This window comes from Ipomoea triloba, chromosome 1, assembly GCF_003576645.1.
Source record: "Ipomoea triloba cultivar NCNSP0323 chromosome 1, ASM357664v1".
NCBI classification, from domain to species: Eukaryota; Viridiplantae; Streptophyta; class Magnoliopsida; order Solanales; family Convolvulaceae; genus Ipomoea; species Ipomoea triloba.
The window spans coordinates 35,699,010-35,723,650 of NC_044916.1; the positions used below are offsets into that span (position 1 = coordinate 35,699,010).

Consider the following 24,641-nt stretch of genomic DNA (forward strand, 5'->3'; position numbering starts at 1 on the left):
TATCGTCTTGCCAAAATTTCCCATTCATCGCCGTTCTTTGTTCTACAAAACTTAAAAAGAGACTTCCACTGAATCCGGTCGCCGGAATCTTCTCTTTTCTCCGATCCCAGGCCACAATTTGTGTGAAAAGATGCATGGAAGACCACGAAGAGCTCCAAGCCAAGAAGAGCAAGAAGCTTCAGCGATCAAAGCCGCCAAGCTTCGATCTCTTCAAACTCAATTCATCCACTTTCATCACAATAAAATGTATACTACCTCCCTAAGAATTATTTCTCAATTCAAGTAAATCTATAATTGATAGTAAGTGGCTTTTCAGTTTCTCATTTGGTGAATATTTATTGTAATTTTTATTTTATTTTTCATCAGTTATGATAATGAAGCGCTAGAACTTAGCGCGAAGCTGCTCGAGGCCAATCCGGAGCACTACACTGCTTGGAATTACCGGAAGTTGGCTGTAGATCGCCGACTTAATCAATCTGAGACTGAGAACAATGTCGAGTCTATCAAAGCAATTCTCGATGAAGAACTCAGACTAGTATGTTTACTCCACTCTTCCTAGGAGAGCAAAAAATTGGCAGCTTTTCTGGAAATTTTAGTATGGAGCTGATTTTGAAATAAAGAGATTTAGTTACAAGCTGGCACAGGAAGGATATAATCACTAGGACTGATAAAGGCTAAAAAATGTAATTGGTTTAATTGGATAGTGTTAGTTGAAGCTTGAAAGTTTATTAAATGGAAGTGTTATTTGCTGTTTCAAATTGGATGGTTGGGTGAGGATTATAGGCTGCAATATGCTTGTTGCCTTATTCTGTATTTTATTTGTGATTTATGTGATGTTTGGATTAGGTGGAGAATGCATTGAGGAGCAATTATAAGTCTTATGGAGCATGGTATCATCGTAAGTGGGTTCTAAGCAAAGGGCATTCTTCAACAGATCGGGAATTACGGCTTTTGGCCAAGTTCCAGAAGGCAGATTCTCGGAATTTCCATGCTTGGAATTATAGGAGGTACCCTGGATTTTTTAAATTGATGCAAGTGAGACAGACTGTGGCATCTCAAATCATTTTCTTTGCTCTGCTCTTTCAGGTTTATAACGGCATTGAAGAACATTCCAGATGAGGAGGAACTACAATATACAACAGACATGATATATGATAATTTTAGCAATTATTCTGCTTGGCACAACAGAAGGTATACTGGGATTATTCATATCAACGCTTGTGGTTAATATCACACTGTTAACTGTGACTAAACCATCCTAGATAGACTTTAACATATTTTTCTTAATAGTTCTGATCTTCTATTTCTATGGTTCTATCACCCACTAAAGATAAGGGGTCTAAATTAACCCAAATAACACAATGTATTTGATACTGATAACATTCTATACATCAAGATCCATATTTGGCATCCCATCAAAATGCAGCAGTTTGATTCTTAGATGCTGTTTAGAAAATTTTCTCCTGGAGGCTGTTAAATAAATATTTATGTGTCAACCTCTCCCCAAAAAGGATTTCTTATCGTAATTTTTGTTCAAATGACTTTTGACAGTGCTCTTCTGATTCGCTTGCTAAAGGAGAATGTAAAAGGATATTCTCCCAAGGAGAATGTTTTGACAGAAGAGCTTGAGTTCGTTCGCAATGCTCTTTTTACAGATCCAGATGATCAAAGTGGTTGGTTTTATCATCTATGGCTTCTTGATCAGACAGTAAAGTTAACAACTTTGTTGGTTTCTTCATGGCCACCTCATGGCTCTAGTCTTCATTTGACAAGAGATGGTTTGCTGGATAATTTTATTTTGTCACCTTTAGCTGGTTCCAAGTCTAATGCTAGAACACTTCCCCTCGTTCTCTACTTTAATGAAGCTGTTAAAAATATAAATCCATCGACAGTCAAGGTTGAATGTGAAGGTAATCTGAATACAGATCTTGCTTGGAGACCACTGTCAGGAAATGATATTGAGTGTGCCCAAGCCTGGTTGACATACCTGAACTTCCCTGATAGAGTCCAATCTTTAGAGTCTTATCATGTAAAGGTCAACATTTCCCATTCCCAAGGCATCGTCTCTTTAAGTGGCTCTGTTTACTGTGGTGCTGCTGCTCAACTAATGTTTACAGTGCATGTACCACCTTACAATTCAGAACATATAGAAATGGAAAATGAAAAGAGAATTTCTTGGAAAGAGGAAAACTTTTGCACATATGAAACTGTTTCTCCAGAGTCAGTTTTAGTTAAGTCATCCTATCAAATGAGAATGCCTATAGATGACGAAGCAAGGAATTTGGATTGGAATATTCAGACACTCGACAATGAGATAGCTCACTGCAGGGAGTTATTGTTATCAGTGAACTGGTATGCCCTGTGCCTTTATTTGTTATGCACTTATGCAAGTTGGAATGTTTCATCGAGCTGTAATTTTTAATTGATCTTCTCTATGAATTTCTCCTTTTGTTGCAGTAAAATTGGAAAGTTGACACTTGCAAGATTGTTGATGGCACGTGAGCAATTGATGTCATATAATGACTCAAATGCTGGCAACCACTATGGAGAAGTTCTTCAGTTTTACAATGATTTAATGGAATTGGATCCACCACACATTCAGTACTATAAGGATGAATACAGCTCTGTCTTACTAAGACAGGTGATTTTCTTGTTTCTGTTAACCACTTAGGCATGATTTGTTGTTGAATGTTAGAGTTCACCTTGGCTGTGGAAAAAGAGAACTCCTTGTTATGTGCTCGTTTGTCTAGGTTTCTGGCTTCTTCAAAAAGATGCTCTTTTTGAGCTTCTTAAAAAAAAAGATTCTTTCCTCTTAATTGAACTTAAAATCCTTTTTATATTTTTACAGTTTGGCTAAGCTTTTGCTTTTTGGTGTAAATAAGTTCAAAAATAAGCTGGGACAAAATAAGCATAGTACCTGATGTTTACTAGAGGGCATATTGAGTGGGGGCTAAAGTTGATGATCAACTGCTTTTTATTGAGCAGATGTTTGTCATGGCAAATGAAATGCAATGAGGGCTAATTGAGTGAGATTCTGAAGAGATACAATATATAGAAATTGGATTATTTATTTATTTATTTATAATTATCTTCTAAAGAGAGTGTTGAGTTTATCTTCACAATGTCCTTTTGCAGTTATTCTCCAATCAAGAGTCTTTGCTGGAACGCTGCCATCAATATCGAGAACCATCTTCTTCAATCATTTATAATTATTCATGTCTGCGGCTAAATAACCTCTCACTTTCTCGAGTTGGGTGTGTTGAAAAACTTTTGTGGGTCCAGATCCTAGATCTTAGCTGCAACCAACTTCGGTCAATTGAAGGTACAAAACTCCAGTTCTTACTTATAGAACTCGTGGCATGTTGATTTAAAGGCAATTCCTTCTTTTCATCAATTTATGGCGTAAGGTGTAGCAGGAAACATTGCCTGTTCCTTTCTCAATGTTTAAATTGAAAATGATATTAATACCATGTTCTATGAATTTTGGTGCAGGCATGGAGGCAATGCAGCTACTCTCTTGTTTAAACCTAAGCAAGAACTCACTTTGCAGTTTCACTGCTTTGGATCCTTTAAGGCAGCTAAGATCGCTAAAAGTATTGGACATCTCATACAATGAGATCGGTGCGCACTCAATTGACACAAGAAGGTACCTGTGTTCTTCTCCACTGTGCCACAGTAGTGGAAGTGCTTGGAACATCGAGCAATTTTCAACCGATGCTGTCAATGCGACTGATTACTGGGAAGCATTCTTAGTCTTCAAGCATCTGAATTTGATACAACTAGACATTGCGGGAAATGCTGTTTCTGATGAAAAGTTAAAGTTGTTGCTGTCTGAGCTAATGCCATCGCTCAAGTGGCTTGATGGTCAAAAGCTCCGATAAGTTTAAAGTGCCCTTCTTATTTTCTCGTGTACTTTATGTAACAGTGACTACAGATGAACCTTCTTTCCTTGATACAACTGAGATATGGTAAATTTTATCCCGCATTTTCAAATTTTGCTTCTTTTAAAGGATTCATGGATGCTTGAAAATTGAAATGCTGGATGTCTCAATATGTTATTGTTTTGATCATCTGTTCAAAGGATACATCTTTTTAATGCTCATAATACAAGTGTTTAATGTTCTGGCCTTGAAGATTCATTTACAGGGAAAGCAAAGCAAAAGGGGACATTCGAGCTTTCAACAAGACGAAAACTCAAGAGTACAAAGTAGAAACCGAGAGAGTGAAGACGACCCAGAATAGCCACGACATAACAGAAAGCATTGGTTGCAGGGGCGCAGCGTATCTGAACACGACTAATTTGGCAACGAAGAAGTTGAGAAACTTAACAGCCGAGGTAACAAAGGCTTCCCGAAGTTGATTTCTCATTATTTGCTCTATCTTCCATGGATGGCCTGGTACACATAACCTCACTGTGAAATATGCAAGCATTCCCAATAATGCATATGAGTATAACTTTTGCATGTTGCTCTTCATCTGTCTCTCTGGGAAATGCATTTTTGACTCCATTTTTGGCCCTTCTTGTTTCAACTCTTTCTGTTTGTGTGCTATCAGAGAGCTTTGTTAGACTATTTATAGGTACTTAGAGAAAGTCAAATCATAGCTTATTCTTGCCAGACAAGGTAGACTGTCCGATCAATACTACATCTATGATTAGATGATTAATCCTAGAATCAGGTATCTTGGAGAGTAGGAGGTCAACTCTAGAGGTTGCAATTAAAATAGTATGTAGCCAAAACCGTGGGGAGGAAGCCTTGAACCTAATCATATTGCCTTGATGCATACGGATCTCTCTGTTGTTTTTTTAATAGCTAGGGAGCTTTAAAAAAAAAAAAACAAAACAAAAAAAAACAAAAACAAAACAAAAACAAAAACTCAATACTACTATCGGGATGCTCTTAGGTATTGCAACTTAATTACGAGAACCTTCACTTCCCCATCTTAAAATCAAACTTAATTATGAGAACCTTCACTTTCCTATCTTAAAACCAAACCTTAATAGATGAGCTAAATCATGCGTTTTGATAATAATTGCTTTGATAAAACAACACACAAGAAGTCGAATGAAAAGGATATTTATTCGTGCTTCATACTTATACATCAGTCGCCCAAGTCACCAACTTATCAACTTGCCACACCATCCAAGAGGGGTAAGCAATCAAGAAGAAAAAGAAATAATCCATTTCTCTCTCAACTTATCCTTTACCTCAAATCTCTACTCACTCCAGAAGAAGAAGAAAAAAGTATTAGTAGTGAATCACTTCGTTGACACAAGTAATTAAAATCTGACGTTGGAAATTTGACCATTTATCAAAAAGTTAATTAGACATTAGACAAAATGGTTACATAGTTTATTTTCAGTCGTCAACCACTGAAATAGAGACAGGGCGAGGCATTCCTTCTCAACAGGGGGGATATCGGTCTGAAGCTCCGACCATCATCCGGAATTGTTTGACTTTCAGTTTGAGTCGTTCAACAATAGACAACTTAGTTTGGCTTCATCGAAAGTGCTTCATGTATATTGCTAACATATATCGAAAATATGCGATTTTTTTTTTTGTTTTTTTGTAGTGAAGCCTTGTACCTCTATGGTGGGATCCAGGCTTACAACTCAAAATGTCCATGATTTTATTTCCATGAAAAAAACATACTACATTTCTTTATATTATATTTTGCATCCACTTGCAACCTAATCATTCACAACCCAATCCTGAGCTTTATTACACAAACAATTCAAATTCCCATAGCCCCATGGCTCATGATGCGTTGACAGCTTATGCCAAACATGAAATCAAGATCCAGAAACTATAACCTTAAAAAACACAAACAAACGTAAATAATAATGGATTAACACAAGTCTTTGGTCTAGTACAGAGCTACGTGCATCTGGTTTCTGTAAAATACATAGTACAGAGAAGAATAAACTGATAGGATGAAGACGACCCAGAATAGCCACGACAGAACAGAAACCGAGGGTCGTAGCGGCGCCACATATCTGAATACCAGCAACTTGGCTATGAAAAAGTTTACGAATGTTGTGGTCGAGAAGGTGACGAAAGCATCAGGGAAACATAAGCCAACTCCGAAACATGCGATCGCTACTCCCAACAACGCATAATACGACAGCTTCATGTCTGTCTTCCTCCTCCCTGCTGTCATCTGACTAACAGACACAACTGTTTTGTTCTCTACACTCTACTTTTCTGCCTTTCTTGTTTCAATGTATACTCATCATCTCTTTCTGTTTCTGTGTTGTGAGTGTGTTTCAACTTAAGAATGACATTATTTATAGGAGATAAAACATATATTTATTCATTTCTTGATGACAAATTTTGCCAATGAAGTGACTTAGTCAACCATTTTTTCTTTTATGTGCATTGGGTAAACTTGCTCCTATGCAATAGCTTACAGACCACACGAAAAAGTAAATTACTTTAAAAAGATCTTATGCGATGGACTCGATGAGAGGGTTTTGACAAGAATCGGACTTAATCAACCATATTTGCTCCAATGAGTGATTGCCTTGGCCTGACGAAGGAAACTTACAGCCACTATTCAAGAGTGTGTGCTGAAAAAATTTGGCCTTGTGACCTAGCTAGCAAAAATCACTAGGAGATAAACTAACTTAGGTTACTCATTACTGACCAGTTCAAACCAAGAAGATCAATAAACTGCTCCCATTAGAAATGGAATGGGTTGCCCCTACCATATTTTAGTATGGAACTAATAATTGGGTGGGGAGGGAACAAACTTTGAAAATTGATAATTTAATATTTTAATGTCTTGAATAAAAGTTCACAATGCAATAATAAATGTATAGCGTACTTTTAATGTAGTTACATTCTTACTTTCAATAGGCAAATTCCCTTCGCTCATTTGCCCTCAGGGTCTTCAGTCTTCACTCCCCAACCTAACAAATTTGTGGAGAGTATATTATGATGATTTAACGATTTCTTTTGATATTGTACATTATATTTTTATGAAAATATATAGGATCATAAATCAATTAATAATTAATTCCTAATTGAATTAACCTAGTATATACAAAATAATATTATGTACTATGACCTATGTTTAGTAACATTGTCTTTTAGATTTTAGTAGAAATTCGCAGGTTCAATAATTCATTAATCTCAAATGCATACAAGAAAAAAAAAATCATTTACCATGACTAAGGCTTGAGTCATAAGTGAGTCAAATTACTCGGGTTTAATTCGAGAAGTATTTAAATTTAATTCAATTGCTGTCCTCTTGTCTAGTTGAATTCAAGCATGCTTGAGCTAACAACTTCTGAATTTAATTTAGTGTTTTTAAAAATATAATATTACATATTTAGCTATATATTTATATTTATATTTTATAAAATGATCATAATTTATATATATTATTAAGTTTTGCTAAAATATTTTGTTGTAAAATTTTTATTATTACAAATTACAAATTTTTGTATAAAAAAATTGTTAAAATAAATTAATGAACTTTTTCTGATTAAATTTGAGTCGAGTTGAACTCAAGCTCAAAAATTAGAGCTGAATTTAGATTTATTGAATTAAATTGAATTTTAAATTTTGACTCACTCAACTCCATTGCATCCTAAGTCCCTAATCCTAACACGATTGTCAAAGTCTTCCATGAAAATTCGTAGAAACTATCCATTGATTGTGTTTGGCAAAATTTCTTCTTCCCAATTAATTTCCACAAGATTGAATTTAATTAATGGGTACCACACTATCAATCCAAGTCTTATACGTCTATTACAGTGTTGAAAAGTCTCTTCAACTATTCATTGAATTTTTTATGGGTACGTCTATTTTACCCTCTTTTTTTTTTCTTTTTTTTTTTTTAGAAAAATGGGTATAAAGTAGTAAAAATTACGAGTGCAAAAAAGAAACTTAGAGGACGAAGACGACCCAGAATAGCCGCCACGTAACGAACTCCGTTGGTTGCGGAGGCTCAACAGTCAACATATCTCAACACAAATAATTTTTCTATGCAAAAAGTAGCAATCAAGACGACCATGGCGTAACGGAAACATAAGCCAGAGATGTGATATAGTAATGGAATAACTTGAATAATAATTGAATTAAAAGAGTTTATGGGATAACAAGAGAAATTAAGAGCAAAAGTTTGAATGATAAAATTGTATTTACTTTTCTTTATTAAATATTTCCAATATTAGTCCTCTTTATTAAATAAATGGTGAAATAACAAAATTTTAATTGAAAACTAATTATAACAAGTAAATAAAAGTCGTCCTAAAAAATAATTAAAAAAGTGTGTCTAGCATTTAGCAAATAATTAAATGATTGTGTCTAAATGTAGCAATGATAGCATAATATAATTTCGCATCCATCTGAAAATCCTGAACTACACCCAAAAAAAGCTACTATAATCGAGGCTAAAAATGTTTGAATGCTACCAAAATCAAGAGTTAAAACTGAAATTTGCTCATTAATTTTAGTAAGCCAAACTACTCTGTTAATATAACTCATTGCCAAATAAGTTCGAAATGTGATAGAGGGAGTATGCTTCATTTCATTTAATAATACTCCGTATAATGATTACAGAATAACAGAATGTAAGGTGCAAAAAAAAAAAATTTTTTTAAAAAAAGGTTATAAATCACGCTAACAGTAAAGCCAAGATGAGCTGGACTTTCAACCATGGAATTGTGTCAGAGTTGAGAAGGCCAAAGTCATCTTTCATACATTCATATCTTCTAATTGTTGCTTGCAAGGTATCACATGAGCATTCATTTGAGCTGAACAAACCGTCTTCAACAATTGCAAGCATCACTGCGGCAATGCAGCAACAGCATAACAACAACAACAACTTGGCGTCCATACTCGATCTCTCACCCCATCTCTCAACACTCCTCACTTTTACATTCAAAATACAGAATTCGATTTTCTATTGTTTGTGGTTTTGCGATTCAGACAAGCAGTGAATTGAAATAAAGTGTTTCAACTCAGAAGAGTAGATTCACTCATCAATCTTGTTCCGCACTGCAATTCTCATCCAGATTCCCCCCACCTATTTATACTATAGTTTAGTAAAGGGTCGAATGACGAATGAAGCCCTGTCCAAGTACCAACCGTTTGACATTAATACATATATTAATTATAATTTAGAAGTTTAAAAAAAATACGAGAAAACTAGCAACAACATATGTATTATGGATGGAACTCGCAATGTAACTCTAGTCGACAAAAGATCACATTGAAGTTAATCAATTTAGATTATTTATAGTTGACATGCTCAAACAGAGAAGTCCAATAAGATTGCTTCTAGTGAAGATAAACTTGAAATCTTATAATTATCAAGTTAAGAATATGACCCATTTGAATAGGGACAAATTATTATGTGTAAGGCAAACTCGGATCTAAAATACACAATTTACATATTGAATGTTCAAAATTTATATGCATACTAAATGTTCACCATTCAAGTTATAAACATTAAATATGTAAATGAACACGGATCCACCAGGTCCATGGTATAACTATTGTCCAATGGGATACACCTATTAATTTACAAGTATTCATCCATAAACGCCGCGTTTGTGCATGACTTTAGGAGCACGAGGTCAACTGGTCAAGTCTGGAGGACTTGGGGGAAAGTAGAATATGAAGTCTAGCTAACTATAATGCACGCTACAACTTTTTAAGATTAGCAATTTTAGGTTTTAAAATTTATTTCTCGAATTTTCAAAAAAAAAAAAAGGTTTTAAAATTTATTTCTCGAGAAAAAAATATTAAACAATTAATAATATTTATACCTATTTTTAAAAAATTGTAAAAAAACATATTTATATCTCTTGTTTCCATTTTTATACTTTATTATACTTTGTAATATAATGATATCGCTGTTATTTTCTGTAAGAAAGATTTTAGTTCGAGACTCATACCACTATACCGGAGTCAAGGTTGACCTTAATATATAGTACAAATGATGAATTCCATGCTCATATAATTTCTTGTAAACAATCAAATTTCCAATAAAATAACTATGATGCTCATGAATACTTGAAATAAAAGTAATAAAAGTTCAATACGACCACACTATAGATAAAGCTTCTCTCTGCTAAGAACAATACAAAGCACCTACCTATCCAGAATGTGCCCTGTGCCATTTCCTCTTGAGAATATGGGGAGCAGTGACCCAGAACTCCACAGCATATGAAACAGTAATAATAGAGAAGAAAACCAAAGAATCCCATGCCTCTCTTTCCCTTCATGTTCTTGAGCAACACTCTGAAATGCGCAGGCATTTTGTAATGGTCACATTACCTTCATATCATGATATTGCAAAGGCGTCAAACTTATTCCAATAGGATTCTGCAACAAAGATTATTGAAAGCCACACTGGAAGTTGCAAAACAGATGAAGATGTACAAATGCTTGGTGGGGTGCTTCCAAGTTCCGACTAGCTGGTTATGAGAGAGATCTTAACAAAAATGCAAAATATGTACAATGGCAAAAGTACAAACAAAGATCATTCACCTGAATGTACATGTGCATACCTCAGTACATTCAGGTGAATGATATTTGTTACCTTCTGGAATGACCCAACTGCACATATGCTTGATAAATAGAGAATACAAATCATTGAAATGAGATAATGAATTGGCATTTGGATCCCATATTCCAAGTTCAAGTGCCTTGTAATGTAAAAATCAAGAACCTGACAACAAATTTGACACTAGCACAGAAGATACCAGTCCATGCACAACAATTTCCACCTAGTCATTCATTCAAGATTGCAGAACCAATTGGAATTTAAGAGCCCTCTTCTACTTGTCCGAATGCCCAAAAGTCAGATAGTCATATAAACGGAAGCATAGTTATAACCAGAATAGACAGCGAAACCAGGCTTCATACTGAAATTGGAGCACCACATTAATTAAGATTTTGATTTACATGCTTCCATTACCATCAGTCCATCTATCACCATTGTCACCGATATCTCAAATGGTGCAATAACCATCACCATTGTCATCCCCCTATCTCAAATTGTGGAATCACCATAACCATTACCAGCCTCCTATCTCTAATGTTGCAAAAGGTAAATGCAAGCAATACTCCATCCATAACATGTTAATAATTAAGAACCAATTTAGAAGCTTCCATATTTGAAACATCCGCATACACGAAAAATCATGCTTATGAATATTACAGATTAAGGAATTTAGAACGTGAACAAGAATTTGATTAAGGCAAAACAATTTAAATTGTGGAAGGATTATTTTTACAAATAGTAGTCTTTTGCAAGTACCAAACAGCATTATTGTTGAATTTCATCTAGAGTGAAATCCAATTAGCATTAGCTTCACACAATCATAGAAGGTACAAGCTGGTTGTATAAAAAGTTATCCCTGAGGATGGGAGAAAAAGGAAAGGAGATGATACATTTTGTGATGTTTGGCAATGACTTAAGAACTCAAACGAGCAAGAGCATCCTGGGCCGCGGAGTAGTCTGGCTGGATTTTAAGAGCGTCTTCGTAAGACTTTCGTGCCTCCTCGCTCAGCTTTTTCTTTTCATAGAGTTCTCCTAACAGACAAAGCCCCTTGACATTATCGCCCTTCAACCGCACCGACTCGATCAGGTCCTCAACGGCCGAGTCAATTTGCTCGCCCTTACTCACCGCGAGCTTCAATTCCGCCTGTTTGTGCAGCGCCTCCGCCCTCTCGGGGACACTGAGCGACTTCGCCGCCAGCGGCGACAGCGCGACGTTCATCGCGTCGAGAGCCGAGGTCTTGAACCCTTGCACCTCCAGAGCCATAGCCTTGAGCAAATGAAGAGCGGCGTCCTTGGCGTTGATGCCGATGGCTTTCTCGGCTTCTTCTTCGGCTGACTTGGCCAGCGTCATCCTCATCGACGACGACAGGTCCTTGGCCGTCCTGGCTTGAGCCAAACGCTGCGCGCCGAGTACGAAGTGGCGCCTGGCTTGAATTGTACGGGCTTGTCTCCGCATCTGCAGCTTAGAGTAGAGATTCTGGGGGATGTTATGCATAAACAGGTACGTGAAGATGGAAATCAAAATCAGAGCAGCCTGTAGAAGAAGATCGCTCCACATCTTCGTTAACCTTTCTCTCAATTTCTCACTACAAAATAGAAATGAATCAACTTGCAAATTCCGATCGCGGCCGGAGGCCATATATTAATATTGCTTTAAAACAGTCAGAAAAGTCAACTTATAGTTGCTGGTAGCTGTTTTATCTTGACCGGTTTACAACCCTAATCAACAACGGAATATTGGCTTGGGAAATTGCTACATGCACCGTGAATTGAGGGTTATGTCAGCATATGTTCTATACATAACAATAATACACTTACTCCCTCGTCACCCATATGTTTTATTGGCTTGGGAAAGTGCTAAACTTTTTTTTTTTTTTTTATATTTATGTCATTGTTATGTCAACATATAAATTATACTAGTATACAAGATAATTCTATTTTTTTTCTCTTAGCATTTTGATTCAAAAAATAAATCACAATATTCATTTACTTCATTTTCTTCTTTCTTCCAATTAAATCAAGTGCTTTTAATAATTTATATGTTAAAAAAGAAAAGCACAGAAAAGTGATCATGTACATCTAAGATTATATTTTTATAATGATCACATTAAATTTACTGAATAAATTTTTGCATGGAATTGTCAAATATTTCAATGCATTTAATCTTACAAGCCAAACAGCTCATAATATGACTTAACATATATATAACATTTATAGGAATGTGATAAATAACTAGAGTAATTATTACATGACTGTGGAGTAATTAGGAGGCAAGCAATTTTTTGACAAATACAGATAAACGCCTTACAATTAACAGTGATAAATTACTAAAACGGCGTTTCAAATTTTGAACAGGGAAAATATCTTGCACTGTTTCATCGACTTGAAAGATAAATAAACATATATTTGGTATAAATCTCTAATTACACAGTTCAGATCAGGCTCCTCCGCAAAAATACGTTAAGATACCTTTGCACTTGTGTAATTGCAAGTTTCAGCTCTAACAGATGGTCAGATGCTGTGTTATCTCCAATAAGTTAGTTAAGAGATATTTATACTTGATTGATAGATCCCTCTAAGGTTCGCAGACTTTCTCAAAAACATAGTCTAATATGCTTCAAAGCATTAATTATATATTGTTGGAAATTTCCAATATGCTTCAAAGCATTAATTATATATTGTTGGAAATTTCCTTATTTTCCTTGTGTTCCTCCCATCTGAATCAATTTCAGAGGAGACTTCAATAGCTTCTTTAATGTTTCCACGATGCTACTGAAGGATGGGCGCTGGGCAGGGTCACTGCACAAAGGAACAACATGGTAAGGACACAAATGAAATTCATGGAATGATAACCAAAAAAAAAAATCATTGACAGTACGAGTAGCAAAGTAGCTATATAAACAATCATCTTTTCTTTCGCATGCACAAACAAGCTTTTAGAACATGCATGTTTTACTTACTCATCCCAACAAGCTTCCATCAGGGATGCCAATATTGGAGAAATGTTCTGTGGGATGGAAAGCTTTCTGTTTTGGAAAGCAACAGCTCCAACCACCTGAAAGAACAGGAACAAATGTTAGGAGATGAGGCAGAAACAGCAGAGCAGGTGGGGATTTATATATGTTATAAATCCTATGAACCTGAGCAGGGCAAAGTCCACTCCAAGGCTGTTGCATGGTAACAAGCTCCCATAAAATCACACCAAAACTGTACACATCAGACTTCTCATTTGAGGGTTCCCCGCGAAGGAATTCAGGGGCCATCCACTCAGGCTGAAATGAAAACAACAGTTAGATGCTGATTGATTGCAAGAGTTGAATCCAAATTGGAGATGTTCTACTGAGACCCATTGTAGATGCATCAACATGTTGGAAATCATGAGCAAGCAGATGAAAAAAAGAAAAAAGAAAAAAGCACCAGTGTAATTTAAAAGCAACAAACAATACTTCAAAATAAATGATGCTTAGAGAGAGAATATTATTAATCCAAACCTAGGAAGAAACACTAGCAAAACCACCGGACTATGCAGCTAAGTTGACATTTATCAAACACTATCAGTATCAGCAACTAGCAGCCCAATATCCAAGTGCTACAAGAGGTTTTGGGGGAAAAGAAAGAGAAGCAAGTAACAAAAGATTTTGCCCGGGCTCTCATGCCATGGGTCAATGGAAAAAAGGTTTAAACTAAGCATTCATTACATTCAACATGGCCCAAACAATTTGTGATGATAAGCTTCTAATATGATAAATGGACCAATGTGACACAGGGAAAAAAAAACCTTCATATCTACATGAAGTACAAGAACCCTCCAAATAAAATTTAACATGCCCATGGATATCTTTTTCTAAATGTAGCTATGTTGGATAAAAATAGCCAATATGTAGGTGCAAGAATGGACTTACTGTTCCAGCAACAGATTTGGATGATATGAATGTGTTTGCTTTAAACCTTGACAGACCAAAATCGCAAACCTGAGGATATTGAACTAAGTAATGTTATAGGTATAACAGAAAACAATCTCATAATTCAGTAGAGTAGATTGCATTCCTTTTACCTTCACAGTCCAATTCTTGTCCACTAATAAATTAGGAGATTTAAGATCCCAGTGAACAACAGGTGGACTAAGACAATGAAGATAGTTGATACCCTTGGCCTGCATAGTTTATATATTTATAAGAAAACATTATAGCTCAAATTACTAGCAGTCTCAGGAAAGAATATTTGAAGTTGGCACAAACCACATCCAAAGCCATGCGTAACCGCCTCCTCTGATCCAACATTTCTCCTGCAGCTGGCCGGTGTATCAGGCGGTATAGACTTCCTCTGTTCCAAAAGAAGGCAAAACAATGTTCAACAAAAATGGCACTTTTCAGAATGTTTTTGGGAGTTAATACAGAGGAAAAGAATCAAATACCTAGGTAGATATTCTGTCACTATAGATAGATGTGGACGTTTAGTGACTGCACCCATGAAGAGAACCACATTTGGATGGCGGACACGTTTCATAATTGCAACCTTCAAAAGAGAAAGCTTGTTAAATGAATGTTCAAAATCCAATACTTGGTTCAAAACTCACTACACTGAGCACATATACAAGATGAAATTGGCACATGTTTGTGTTCCACCTGATATAATGCACTTCTCCCATTAAGCATATATGCAATGAAGGAATCAAAACTGCAACATCTAGACAGGTATTAGATGCACTGCCTATACATATTACAAGCATGAAATCCACTTTCCAAGAGTACTACTAAGGTAAAGCTTCAGCTACATAGAATCTTATATTTCTTAATGACTCCCTCCTCTTTTCCACTACCATATAGAAAGGAACAATTCTTTAATGACTTTAAGAAACATAAAATGCATGGATGCTAGAAGAAACATTAGGCTTGCCAAAGAAATGGAAAGAAATTAATGATTTTGATCATCAGCTCAACCAATGCAGGTACATACCTCCCTTAGAAACTCCCTCAATTGGTCATCATGAAAATCTTGGAGAGTTAGCACCTTGACTGCAACGTCCTGCAATGGTTTATTTCTTTTTTAGTTGACGATAATATATGGAGTCTTGAAAACATATGCCATGATAATAATCCCTAAATAGAATGTTCAATTCAATCAATCTATGCAAAATCGACATCCTAAACTTGACACTAGCTTTCTTTTAAGTTTGTCAACAACATATAGTTTATTCACATACTTCTGGAAGTCCAACCATTGCTATTGCTTCCCAGAAATCAGAAACCGATCCCAATTCTCCCCAACTTGTGAAGAAATTAAGTTTCTTTCTGATTAAAATACTTTTAAACCGCACAAATATTTTAAAATTATTATTAAAATTTTGAGGCCATTACAAAAATATACTGTTATCATTGTAATTTGGATGAGAGAGCATCAACATATGGTATGTATAGTTACAGAAAATTACATTTGACTTTGTACTTTAACAGCTTAAATTGTGCTGAAATCAAAAATGATTATTATATGTAATAAAATAATTACGAGCTAAGTTCATCAGCGTTGTCTAAGCTCATTACTTCAATAAACCACAAATAATTTCTTCTTTCTGAATGACCTCCTCCTCAATAGTACATTGTTAAAATGATTTAGCCCATCCCCGTTTATTTTCTGTCAGATGCCCACTGAACCATTTGCTAGATGAAGTTGGCCCAGATAGCTCAGCACCAATTATAAATGCTCAAACCCAAAATATCATTGGTTAAAATTTTTTGATACCCTAAGGAGCAAAGTGTTTCCTACCAAGGTGGGATTTAACTGAATCCTCAAGTAAAATCATTTACTACAAGTCTACAACAGAAAATTAAGTGTATATTACTAACCGATCCATTCCATTCAGCTCGATGTACTGTCCCAAATGAACCTGCATAATAGAATTACAGCAAGCGTTGATATGAGGAAACTACAATCTGATAACATTGACAAGACAATTTATGTAACTTAATAGAAAAATCTCAAGAATAAAATGAAGTAGAAAGAAGGAAACTGTACCAGCACCAACACGCTCCTTAATATGTAAGTCATCCCATGAGATCTCAAGCCAATCCATTGCAAGAGAAGGTTCAAGATTCAAGTATTTTGGAATGGTTGCATCAGGATGTTTCTCCTTATTCTCAAGGCTACTCTCAACCTCTAATACATCTGATTTACCAGTAAAAGAAGTTACTTTAGGAGGCCTACTAGAACATATAGGTGGTCTAGATAGAACATTCTCCTTTCTGTAAGTCTGTAGTAGAACAATTTTATTATCTTCTCCAGGTTTATTACATTCATTTCTCATAATTCCACCAGCGGTAGTGTTAACTTCTTTAGGTGATTCAATTTCAGACAGTTGAATTGGACTGCACCAGTCATTCTTGGGCTTTTCTACAAGGACAATGTCATGAACTTGATGATTTTCTTCTTCTGTTCATGCAAGAATGAAGAACGTAATGAGTTTCTCCAGTGATAGCAGTGTATATGAAAAGAAATAGAAGGAATTTCCAATCTGCACCCTTAATAAAATTTGTTCAGCTTTGAAAAGCAACATAGAAATTTCTAATGTGTAGCGAGCAAACATTTAACCCTTCGGTAGTTCATGTAGCAGACATAAACAGAACATTCTTTGAATGGCAAAGTACTGAATATACTGGCACTACAATTTTCTATTGAGATGATAGTATGAAAAAAGCTACTGTTTAATCCAACACAGTGGGACTCATTTAACTTCTACTCCCAAGGAAATTGCATCTATTCATTCAACTTTTACAATATTATTTATTGAGTCACATTCACAACAAGTTGTACATCACGTAATCATGCAGAACTTGGTAGCAAAGTCCAAGGTTTGAAAACTACAGAATACCTGGATAGGTAACAATTTCCGGAGAAGGAAGTCCACAATTTGAATTCAGTAGTTGAGAACTTATATCATCATCCAAGTAAGGTAGCTGAAATTCCTTCAGATGAGCAATTTGAAAGGGGGAAGGCACAAATGAAAGAACACTTCCATTGACAGATGAATCTGGGCCATGGACATTTCCTGGTTCCCCAACTAGATCAACTACAAATTCCCTGCTAAGACAAAGTAGAAACTAGTTGCAATAACTATTCCAGCCATGAAGAAAGAATGAAATCCACAGGAAATAGACGACAAGAAGCTAGTTTTTTTGCTCCTTAATGCTTCCTCTGTCACCCTAAATCTAGTTAGTTTGACAACTTTGGAGATCAGGAAACTTAGTTTACCTAGAAAATTTTTGGTCATCCTCAATTTTTATGAGACATGAAGATCGGTGATCTTCAACACAATACTTGCAACCTCTAGCTATCCTGCAAGGCAAACCCACATAATCCGCCAATTTCTGTAGAGAAGAATCAAGAATGATCACTTAGATACCAATACAGAGAGAAATATGCAAATGTCCAACAAATCATTGGCCTTTTCTCAACAAGTAAAAGGACAAAGGTAGGCCTCAAGAATCACCTTGAATAAAATAGCCCTATGCCTGCAAAGCCCTGTTGATAAGTTGCCAATTGGGAGCACGATGCATTTCTGAAGATCCTTAAGTCTCTTGCTGACAATTTTCCAGCGCATGTAAAGATCACCTTGCTCCACGGGAAAAGATCCCCTTAAATTCAACAAACTTAACAGTCTCATAAAGAAGCAAACGGAGGCTCAACAAGCATGCCAAAGAAAAAACATACACTCACCCCATATGGACAGCCACGAGTTTTCCAAGCTTCTCTGCTAATACTAGTGTATTTTCTGCGGCAAAAAATATTTCTTGAGCTTTATCCTCTAGTTCCCTGAGCTTTGAGTCCCCACGCCGATCAATGAGGACCACTTCCATCGGTGTGTCACTGGGTTCAACACCTTTAAGTGCCATGAGCGATGGTAATCTACTACCTTCCTCCAAGTTATTGCACATCACCCACAAATATGGATTCATTCCCAGGATGTTATAAAATCCATCTGATATCTTGTCAGCATAAGACAAGCAGCCGCTTACCTGAAAATTCAACAAGGCATTTGATTGTCACACATTTGATCTTTGAGATGTGCCAATAACAATTCACAAACCTTCATAATGACCTTGGCTGGTAAACTAGATCACATCTCTAAAAGAATATACATTGGATTTGAACCACAACTTAAGATGTAACCACTTCGAATAAATGAAATATACAGTTCTAAATTTGAAGTGGCAGACCGATATTAATACTTCATAACGAAGTACTATGTAGCCTGTACTTACCCAGAGGCGGAACGACACAGTCTCAGGATCGGAAGATCCTGCAAGACCCTTAACACTTCTGCATTCTTGTAGAAGCAGAGGCTCATCGCCAGCAAGAGTTGCTTGCTCCACAATCTTTTTTGCAAGCGTGAGCTGCAAGTAATAGCTCTCCTTCAACCTAGGTACCAGTTCATCCCTCTCTTCTGGACTGCTTTGCTTAGCGGCATCCTCTACTTCTGCCTCTGTGATGGTCGAGGTATTTGAATCCTTGACTCCGGTACTCGGCCAGTTCCCATCCAATGTTATCCCCGAAAACAAACTCGCAGCATAGCTAGTGCTCCCCGCACTTGAAAGCCGCTGCAACGATACTTGCCTCTCAACACCAAGCCCCTTTTCCTTCCCCAGCACACTACTGTGATTGCTACCTGTACTCGGTAGCCTCTGCAATGCCACCTGCCTCTCGAAACCTGATCCCTTCTCTTTCCTTGACACCCCACTGTAGTTGCTGCCACTACTGGATAGCCGCTGTAACGACGCGTTGTGGTTTTTCGGCCTAATTGATGGTTTCTGTTCCTGTGGAGAGTGATCAGAGTCGACCACTTTTGGTACCGCCTCCGGCGGAGTCGGAAGCAAGAGAAGGCTGTATTCATCACCTTCCTCCTCCTCCTCACCGCCATCTTCTTCTCCTACTTTGGTCTTCACGTGATGATTCTGATGTGGTGATTTTTCTTTGTTCTTCTTCTCCGCTAACCAATTCACGAAAGCGGCCAATTGCTTCCCGTGAATTTTGTCTCCTCCCGTGATGCGATCAGATACATTGGAATATGGCAAAACTTCGGAATCTTCATCCTGTAGCTTAGTGAGCTGTTTGAATGCGACCTCGCTACCCTCCTTTGAAGACTTTCCTCCATTTTGATCAGCGCCGATCTTCTTCTCGTGATCTAGAAGAAACTTTGTTGACGATGCATCGTATCCGCCTCTGTCCGGAAATTGCCTCGGAAAGAAGTAAGTCGTTCTATGCGGCATTTTCACAAACCTCACGTGAACTCCCAAAAAAGTTCACCCGCACGCTTCTCTCTCCCTTTTCTTCCCACTTCTCTCTCTAACCTCAACTACCAGCAAGCTCCCAAGATGGCGACAGCTCCGGACCCCAACCGCCGTCACAATATCTGCAAAATTTCCCGACTCAAGTTAACGGCAACGTAAATTAACAATACATTCAACTTCAACTCATCAATGATCATAAGGCAACGGAAACAAATACAGCAGACGAAGTAATACTTGAGAAAACACGGACGCCAGCCTTCAACCTTGATCCTTCATCCTTTGCATATAAGCACAGTATATATATAAATATATAGAATAGTACAGAAAATCAAACACAAAGTTCAATGAACTGAAACTTTGAGAACTCTTCAGATCGGAGAAGGAGATGAACCTCAGCAGAGCTGTTTTTGAGATACAAGCGGTGAAGCTGTTAGGGAGATCAGATACAGGCGGTGAACAGAGAGATACAGATAACGGTGATTTTTTTAGTGTATATAATATGAAGAGAGATAAAAAAAAAAAAATAAAAAAAAGAGATGGAGACGGTGATGAGGAAGAAGAGAAGGAAGGGAGAAACAAATGACAGATTTTAGCTGAGTTATTTTAAGAGCAAGTAGCAGAATGGTTGGGGAACGTCGAACCGAAGAAATGAAATGCGGTGGGAAAATTGAAAAAATAAGCGCCAGGTGCTAACTTACGCGGCCTGGGTAAATGCGCACCGTTTCCTCACAGTAGCACACGTCAGGTTTAACCACGCTATACTTTTGACGCGTGGTCTGTGACATGTTTCCACGGCGCATGTTAAAGGGACTAACCAAAGATATCGGTAAAAATAGAACTGTGAATTTCCGGAGTTAAAATCTAAAGTCGCCCAAGGTGCATAGTGCACACCAGTCGTTATACATGTACCATGATTCACAATGCATTGTGGATCATGGGTCATGATTGATATTATAGTTGTGTTAAATTGATATTACAATTGTGCTGAAATGATATTTTAGTTGTGTTGAAAGGGAACTGCAGTTGTGCGGAACCGAGACCGTGTTATCCATCTGAAACTGCAGTTGTGTTGAACGGATACTGCAGTTGTGTTGAAAAGATATTACAATTGTGTTGAACGGATGAACGACCTCTATTCCGTTAACTGCAGTTTCCTTTCAACACAACTGCATTGTGAACCATGGTCCACAGTATAATTTGCGAGGTGCACACCGAGCTTTAAGTCAGGCTATGAACTAATTATACTAAATTAAGGTCGTTACGTCCGATATAAATTAAGAAACTCAATTAAATATAGAGATTAGATTATTGTTTACTGGACCTTCACTTTGAGAGATTACTTCCACACTATTGTTAGTAAAATTCGCCTTGATTTTTCTTTTCAAATTTTATCTATGTAATTAATTAAGGTGTCAATGCGGTCCCCAATAAACTATTCTATACAATGCGTTATCAGTATCGTTTGAACCATATAAAAATTTCTTATAATTTAATATAGTCTATAATGTGTATATATATGATTTCAACATTAAAATAACAAATGGCCATACAAATATTAGTGTAGTAATTAAAAAAATTGTGTAAAAACTCTTCTCCAAACATTTGCTATTAATCACTGTTGCCCAATTGGATTAAGGGACGCATTGGGACCTGCAATTGGATTTTTTTCCTAGCTTTTGAGACCTGCAATTGGATTTTTTTCCTAGCTTTTGACTATTGACCTTGTGATCACCTTGCCCAATTTGGGTTTATCGAAGCAAACCCCACTCCTCTTCCGAGTATGTGAGTAAACCCTCGCCCTGTGATCCTAGCCGACAAAGGACCACAAAGAGGTGGCAGACGGTTTCGAACTCAGGACCTCACGGCCGCGAGCATCTTGGTCTTGCCACTCAGGCTGCCCAATTTGGTAGGTTGGATGGATGCATATTGCATAGTTTATTCATACCTTTTAAAAAAATGTTATTTGCATTAAATTTTTACCAAACATCTTATTTAATGATATAGCATATTGTCTATGTCATAGTTATTTTATACTAATAATTGTTTGCGAATTAATTGATTTTAACTTGAATGAATTATATAAAATCACATCAAATGAAAAAAAAATTGATATTGTTGTTTCTTTAATGTATTATATTTCACCACCAGCTTTCCCATTTTATTTGCAAACTAAATAATTGTTAAAGCACTTGAGATTTCAAGTTTGCATATCCAATATTCATTGCGTTAGATAAAATTATATTTATGTCTTTCATATCATTGAATAGAATACATAATAAAATTTCATTGAATATACAACATTGTGGCATTTCTTTGTGTATATATATATATATGCGCGCGATCGCATGCTTAAGATCATGTGTGAAAAGAGGCTCACGTAAAACATGCGGATAAATCTAAGATATTGATATGTCCAGATCAACGGCTCTATAACTTGTTAATCAACCTATGTGAACGAATAAGATTAATCCATACGTTTTAGAAGAGGTTTGTTATTGTATGATCTAAGCCGTCCATTAGGATTTAATTTAGTAATAGTTTAATATTTTAGTAAAAAATATGGTGTCAATTTTATAATTATTAAAAATTTTAAAAAATATATATTCATTTTATAATTATTGTAAATTTTGTTTGTAATATTAAGATTCTAACATTTGATTTTTCAATATAGAAGGGTAGATGCGCTTTTTACATTAAACTGTTCATTTGATAAAATTGTGTTCTCATTTGATATGTCTAATTCTATCATTTATCTTCTCTTTCAATTTTCTTAACGGCGAGAAACTTTTAGATTTGAGATTTTAAGGTATACTTTTATTTTTATATACCATATATCTATTATTGGTATTTATTATTTAAAAAGTAATATTTCTTGGAAAGCTGAACTGCATGTGGCTGAAATGTTGAGAGCAGATTAATAATTTGAAGGATTGGTCTGTTGGTGAATGGAAGGGTTGCTTGCTGGCTTGCTGCTTCAGTTCCCAATTCGTTAGCTTATCAGTTATCACCAATCAAAATAATTTATTTTTCTGTATTATTTTCCGCTTGCATCATGCAGTTCGTTAACACACTTCTGCTGGCTGGCTGCCCCCTCCGGCCTCCCCCCTACTATAATGTTCGTTTGCCTAATTTCATGTATAGTTTCAAAATTAAGGCTATTTAGAAGAGCGATAAAAGTGAAGCAATTAAAATGGTAAAAATACAATTAAAACGACTTAATGGTTATAATTGTGTAGTTTTTCAATCGATCTTCCGTAATCTTTCATTTATAGTTGTGTAGGGGAGGGGTTGTGAACACTAGTGCACAACTATTTGAAAGCCTATAAACTAGTTGAGACACATTCTGCAATTTATCTCTGAAAGATAAGAGTGATGAACCATTACATTTGGGTTTAAACTTTTTTTTTTAGAAAAAAAAAAACAGAAGAAGAAAGTCAATATAAAAATAAAATTAATGGCATCTTAGTTGTTAATCTTTTTCTTTTGTAGTTTTTGTAGCAATCATTATTCCATAATTAAGGCAGGTCAAATGAATTGTTTGTTTTTATGGTCCATATAACTTGAGATTTAATTTGGATAAACTTTATCTAATTACACGCAGTGAAAACCCCCCGGCGGCCCGGCCTAAAGCTAGAGTGGAGACCGCGAATAAGATTAATTATTGTAATGACGCACAAATCAGGACTCGAAACGCCGATGCAACTAATTAAGCACGCGCGGTTTCCTATGAACATATCTAACTCGTCTACTTCATCCAATCAATTCAATGCATTGAACTTTCAAGAAACTCTGATCATTTAACAATAGATTAATCTTTGTTTTGTGGTCCACCGTCCACCCAAATTAGTATTCTTCTTCCCCCAAAGTATTCTATATTAGTTTATGACTACCCAACACTCCATCACAATAAAATATACAGGAACATGAGTACAGTATATCATTATACTTACACTACCATACATCACTACATATATACAGGTAGAGAAAAATTCTATATATTGATGGACATCTAATCTCTTCACATTCGGTATCATCCGAAGTAAATGATAAAAATATTGAGTTTATATCTCATACTACTCGATACAAACTTAAAACTTTGAGATTGGCAATGAGTACAAATAAACATGGTACAATGTTGATAAATACTGTTACCTTAGCTTTATGTATATAGATAAAAACTTTCAAGTGTCGATTGAAGCTTGTACCTCTTGCATCGCATACAATCCAAAAATAAATATAAAAAGTATTGAATTTGTATTCAATATAATAAAAGTTTATCAATGGTTGATGCATTTAGTAAAAAAAAAAATAATGTTAGTTTTATAATTATTATAAAATTTTAAGTTTACAATATTAATAAAACCAACCTTGTAACTCTTGATCTACTCAGGTTGATGAATTATATAATTTATCATTTTTTTTTATTTAAGACTTAAGAGTATGTTATTACATGAACTCTGCATATTATATACTCCGTATGTGTTTAGTTAATTAATTAAGTTGAATGTGGCACTTAAGTTGAAGGTCATTGGATTAGTCTCTAATTGAGTAATTGGTGGATTTTCAATTTTTCATGATATAAAAATTCGCACTTGCACCGTTGCACGTGAATAAAGTGGGCTTTGCAGCCCAACAAAGCAAAAGAATGGGCATTTATTAATATTTAATATTATTTGTTTTTTCATAAAGAAATAAAATTGCTGTTTATAGGAAGATGGGTAGATCTCAATCGCTGCTCTTTTTTTTTTTTTTTTAAAGGTTAAATTGCATTAATAAACATTAAAAACACTTACAACAAGGTTCCATGGAATGAAAGGGCATTCCATACAATATGACATAGAA

The 24,641-nt window shown here is 35.8% G+C and overlaps 3 protein-coding genes and 1 long non-coding RNA gene across 6 annotated transcripts; 1 reads left to right on the forward strand and 3 right to left on the reverse strand.

Moving 5' to 3' along the window:
- Nucleotides 1–130: 130 nt before the first annotated feature.
- LOC115996930 (geranylgeranyl transferase type-2 subunit alpha 1) lies at nucleotides 131–4,508 on the forward strand. 2 transcript variants are annotated; one of them, XR_004093673.1, is made up of 9 exons: nucleotides 131–246; nucleotides 367–535; nucleotides 847–1,007; nucleotides 1,087–1,191; nucleotides 1,552–2,352; nucleotides 2,458–2,641; nucleotides 3,136–3,322; nucleotides 3,493–3,968; nucleotides 4,135–4,508. XR_004093673.1 is itself a non-coding variant. In XM_031236375.1 (8 exons), exons 1-8 carry the CDS (start codon nucleotides 131–133, stop codon nucleotides 3,879–3,881), a joined length of 2,112 nt encoding a protein of 703 aa, XP_031092235.1. In that variant the 3' UTR covers nucleotides 3,882–4,036. The 2 variants fall into 2 exon arrangements, 1 of the variants encoding a protein (XP_031092235.1); XM_031236375.1 differs by lacking the exon at nucleotides 4,135–4,508 and having other exon boundaries at nucleotides 3,493–4,036.
- Nucleotides 4,509–8,717: 4,209 nt separating this feature from the next.
- On the reverse strand, nucleotides 8,718–10,493 carry LOC116001676. Its single transcript, XR_004094269.1, has 2 exons — nucleotides 10,108–10,493; nucleotides 8,718–9,079 (listed from the first exon to the last, which is right to left on the reverse strand). It is a non-coding gene; the product is annotated as an uncharacterized LOC116001676 (long non-coding RNA).
- Nucleotides 10,494–11,431: 938 nt separating this feature from the next.
- LOC116013181 lies at nucleotides 11,432–12,076 on the reverse strand. Its single transcript, XM_031252832.1, has one exon. It carries the CDS (start codon nucleotides 12,074–12,076, stop codon nucleotides 11,432–11,434), a length of 645 nt encoding a protein of 214 aa, XP_031108692.1.
- Nucleotides 12,077–12,702: 626 nt separating this feature from the next.
- LOC116024667 (serine/threonine-protein kinase CTR1-like) lies at nucleotides 12,703–20,423 on the reverse strand. 2 transcript variants are annotated; one of them, XM_031265629.1, is made up of 17 exons: nucleotides 20,191–20,423; nucleotides 18,774–19,921; nucleotides 18,229–18,527; nucleotides 18,002–18,146; nucleotides 17,764–17,879; nucleotides 17,384–17,592; nucleotides 16,531–16,944; nucleotides 16,362–16,402; nucleotides 15,475–15,543; nucleotides 14,933–15,033; nucleotides 14,757–14,841; nucleotides 14,573–14,671; nucleotides 14,421–14,489; nucleotides 13,659–13,790; nucleotides 13,479–13,573; nucleotides 13,208–13,317; nucleotides 12,703–13,165 (listed from the first exon to the last, which is right to left on the reverse strand). In XM_031265629.1, the coding sequence occupies exons 2-16, from the start codon at nucleotides 19,776–19,778 to the stop codon at nucleotides 13,212–13,214; spliced, it is 2,985 nt and encodes a 994-aa protein (XP_031121489.1). In that variant the 5' UTR covers nucleotides 19,779–19,921; nucleotides 20,191–20,423; the 3' UTR covers nucleotides 12,703–13,165; nucleotides 13,208–13,211. The 2 variants fall into 2 exon arrangements, with proteins under 2 accessions (XP_031121489.1, XP_031121481.1); XM_031265621.1 differs by having other exon boundaries at nucleotides 20,034–20,423.
- Between the last annotated feature and the right edge of the window lie 4,218 nt (nucleotides 20,424–24,641).

What these genes read in the sequence shown, in the direction of transcription:
- LOC115996930 (XM_031236375.1), top strand. Translation starts at nt 131, where the DNA reads ATGCATGGAAGACCACGAAGAGCTCCAAGCCAAGAAGAGCAAGAAGCT. An exon ending in TCGATGAAGAACTCAGACTA is followed by an intron (nt 536 to 846) that starts GTATGTTTACTC and finishes TGTTTGGATTAG; the next exon opens with GTGGAGAATGCATTGAGGAG. An exon ending in CATGCTTGGAATTATAGGAG is followed by an intron (nt 1,008 to 1,086) that starts GTACCCTGGATT and finishes CTGCTCTTTCAG; the next exon opens with GTTTATAACGGCATTGAAGA.
- LOC116013181 (XM_031252832.1), bottom strand. Translation starts at nt 12,076, where the DNA reads ATGTGGAGCGATCTTCTTCTACAGGCTGCTCTGATTTTGATTTCCATC.
- LOC116024667 (XM_031265629.1), bottom strand. Translation starts at nt 19,778, where the DNA reads ATGCCGCATAGAACGACTTACTTCTTTCCGAGGCAATTTCCGGACAGA. An exon ending in TGAGGGAGTTTCTAAGGGAG is followed by an intron (nt 15,034 to 15,474) that starts GTATGTACCTGC and finishes TCTCTTTTGAAG; the next exon opens with GTTGCAATTATGAAACGTGT. An exon ending in GTGACAGAATATCTACCTAG is followed by an intron (nt 14,842 to 14,932) that starts GTATTTGATTCT and finishes CTTTTGGAACAG; the next exon opens with AGGAAGTCTATACCGCCTGA.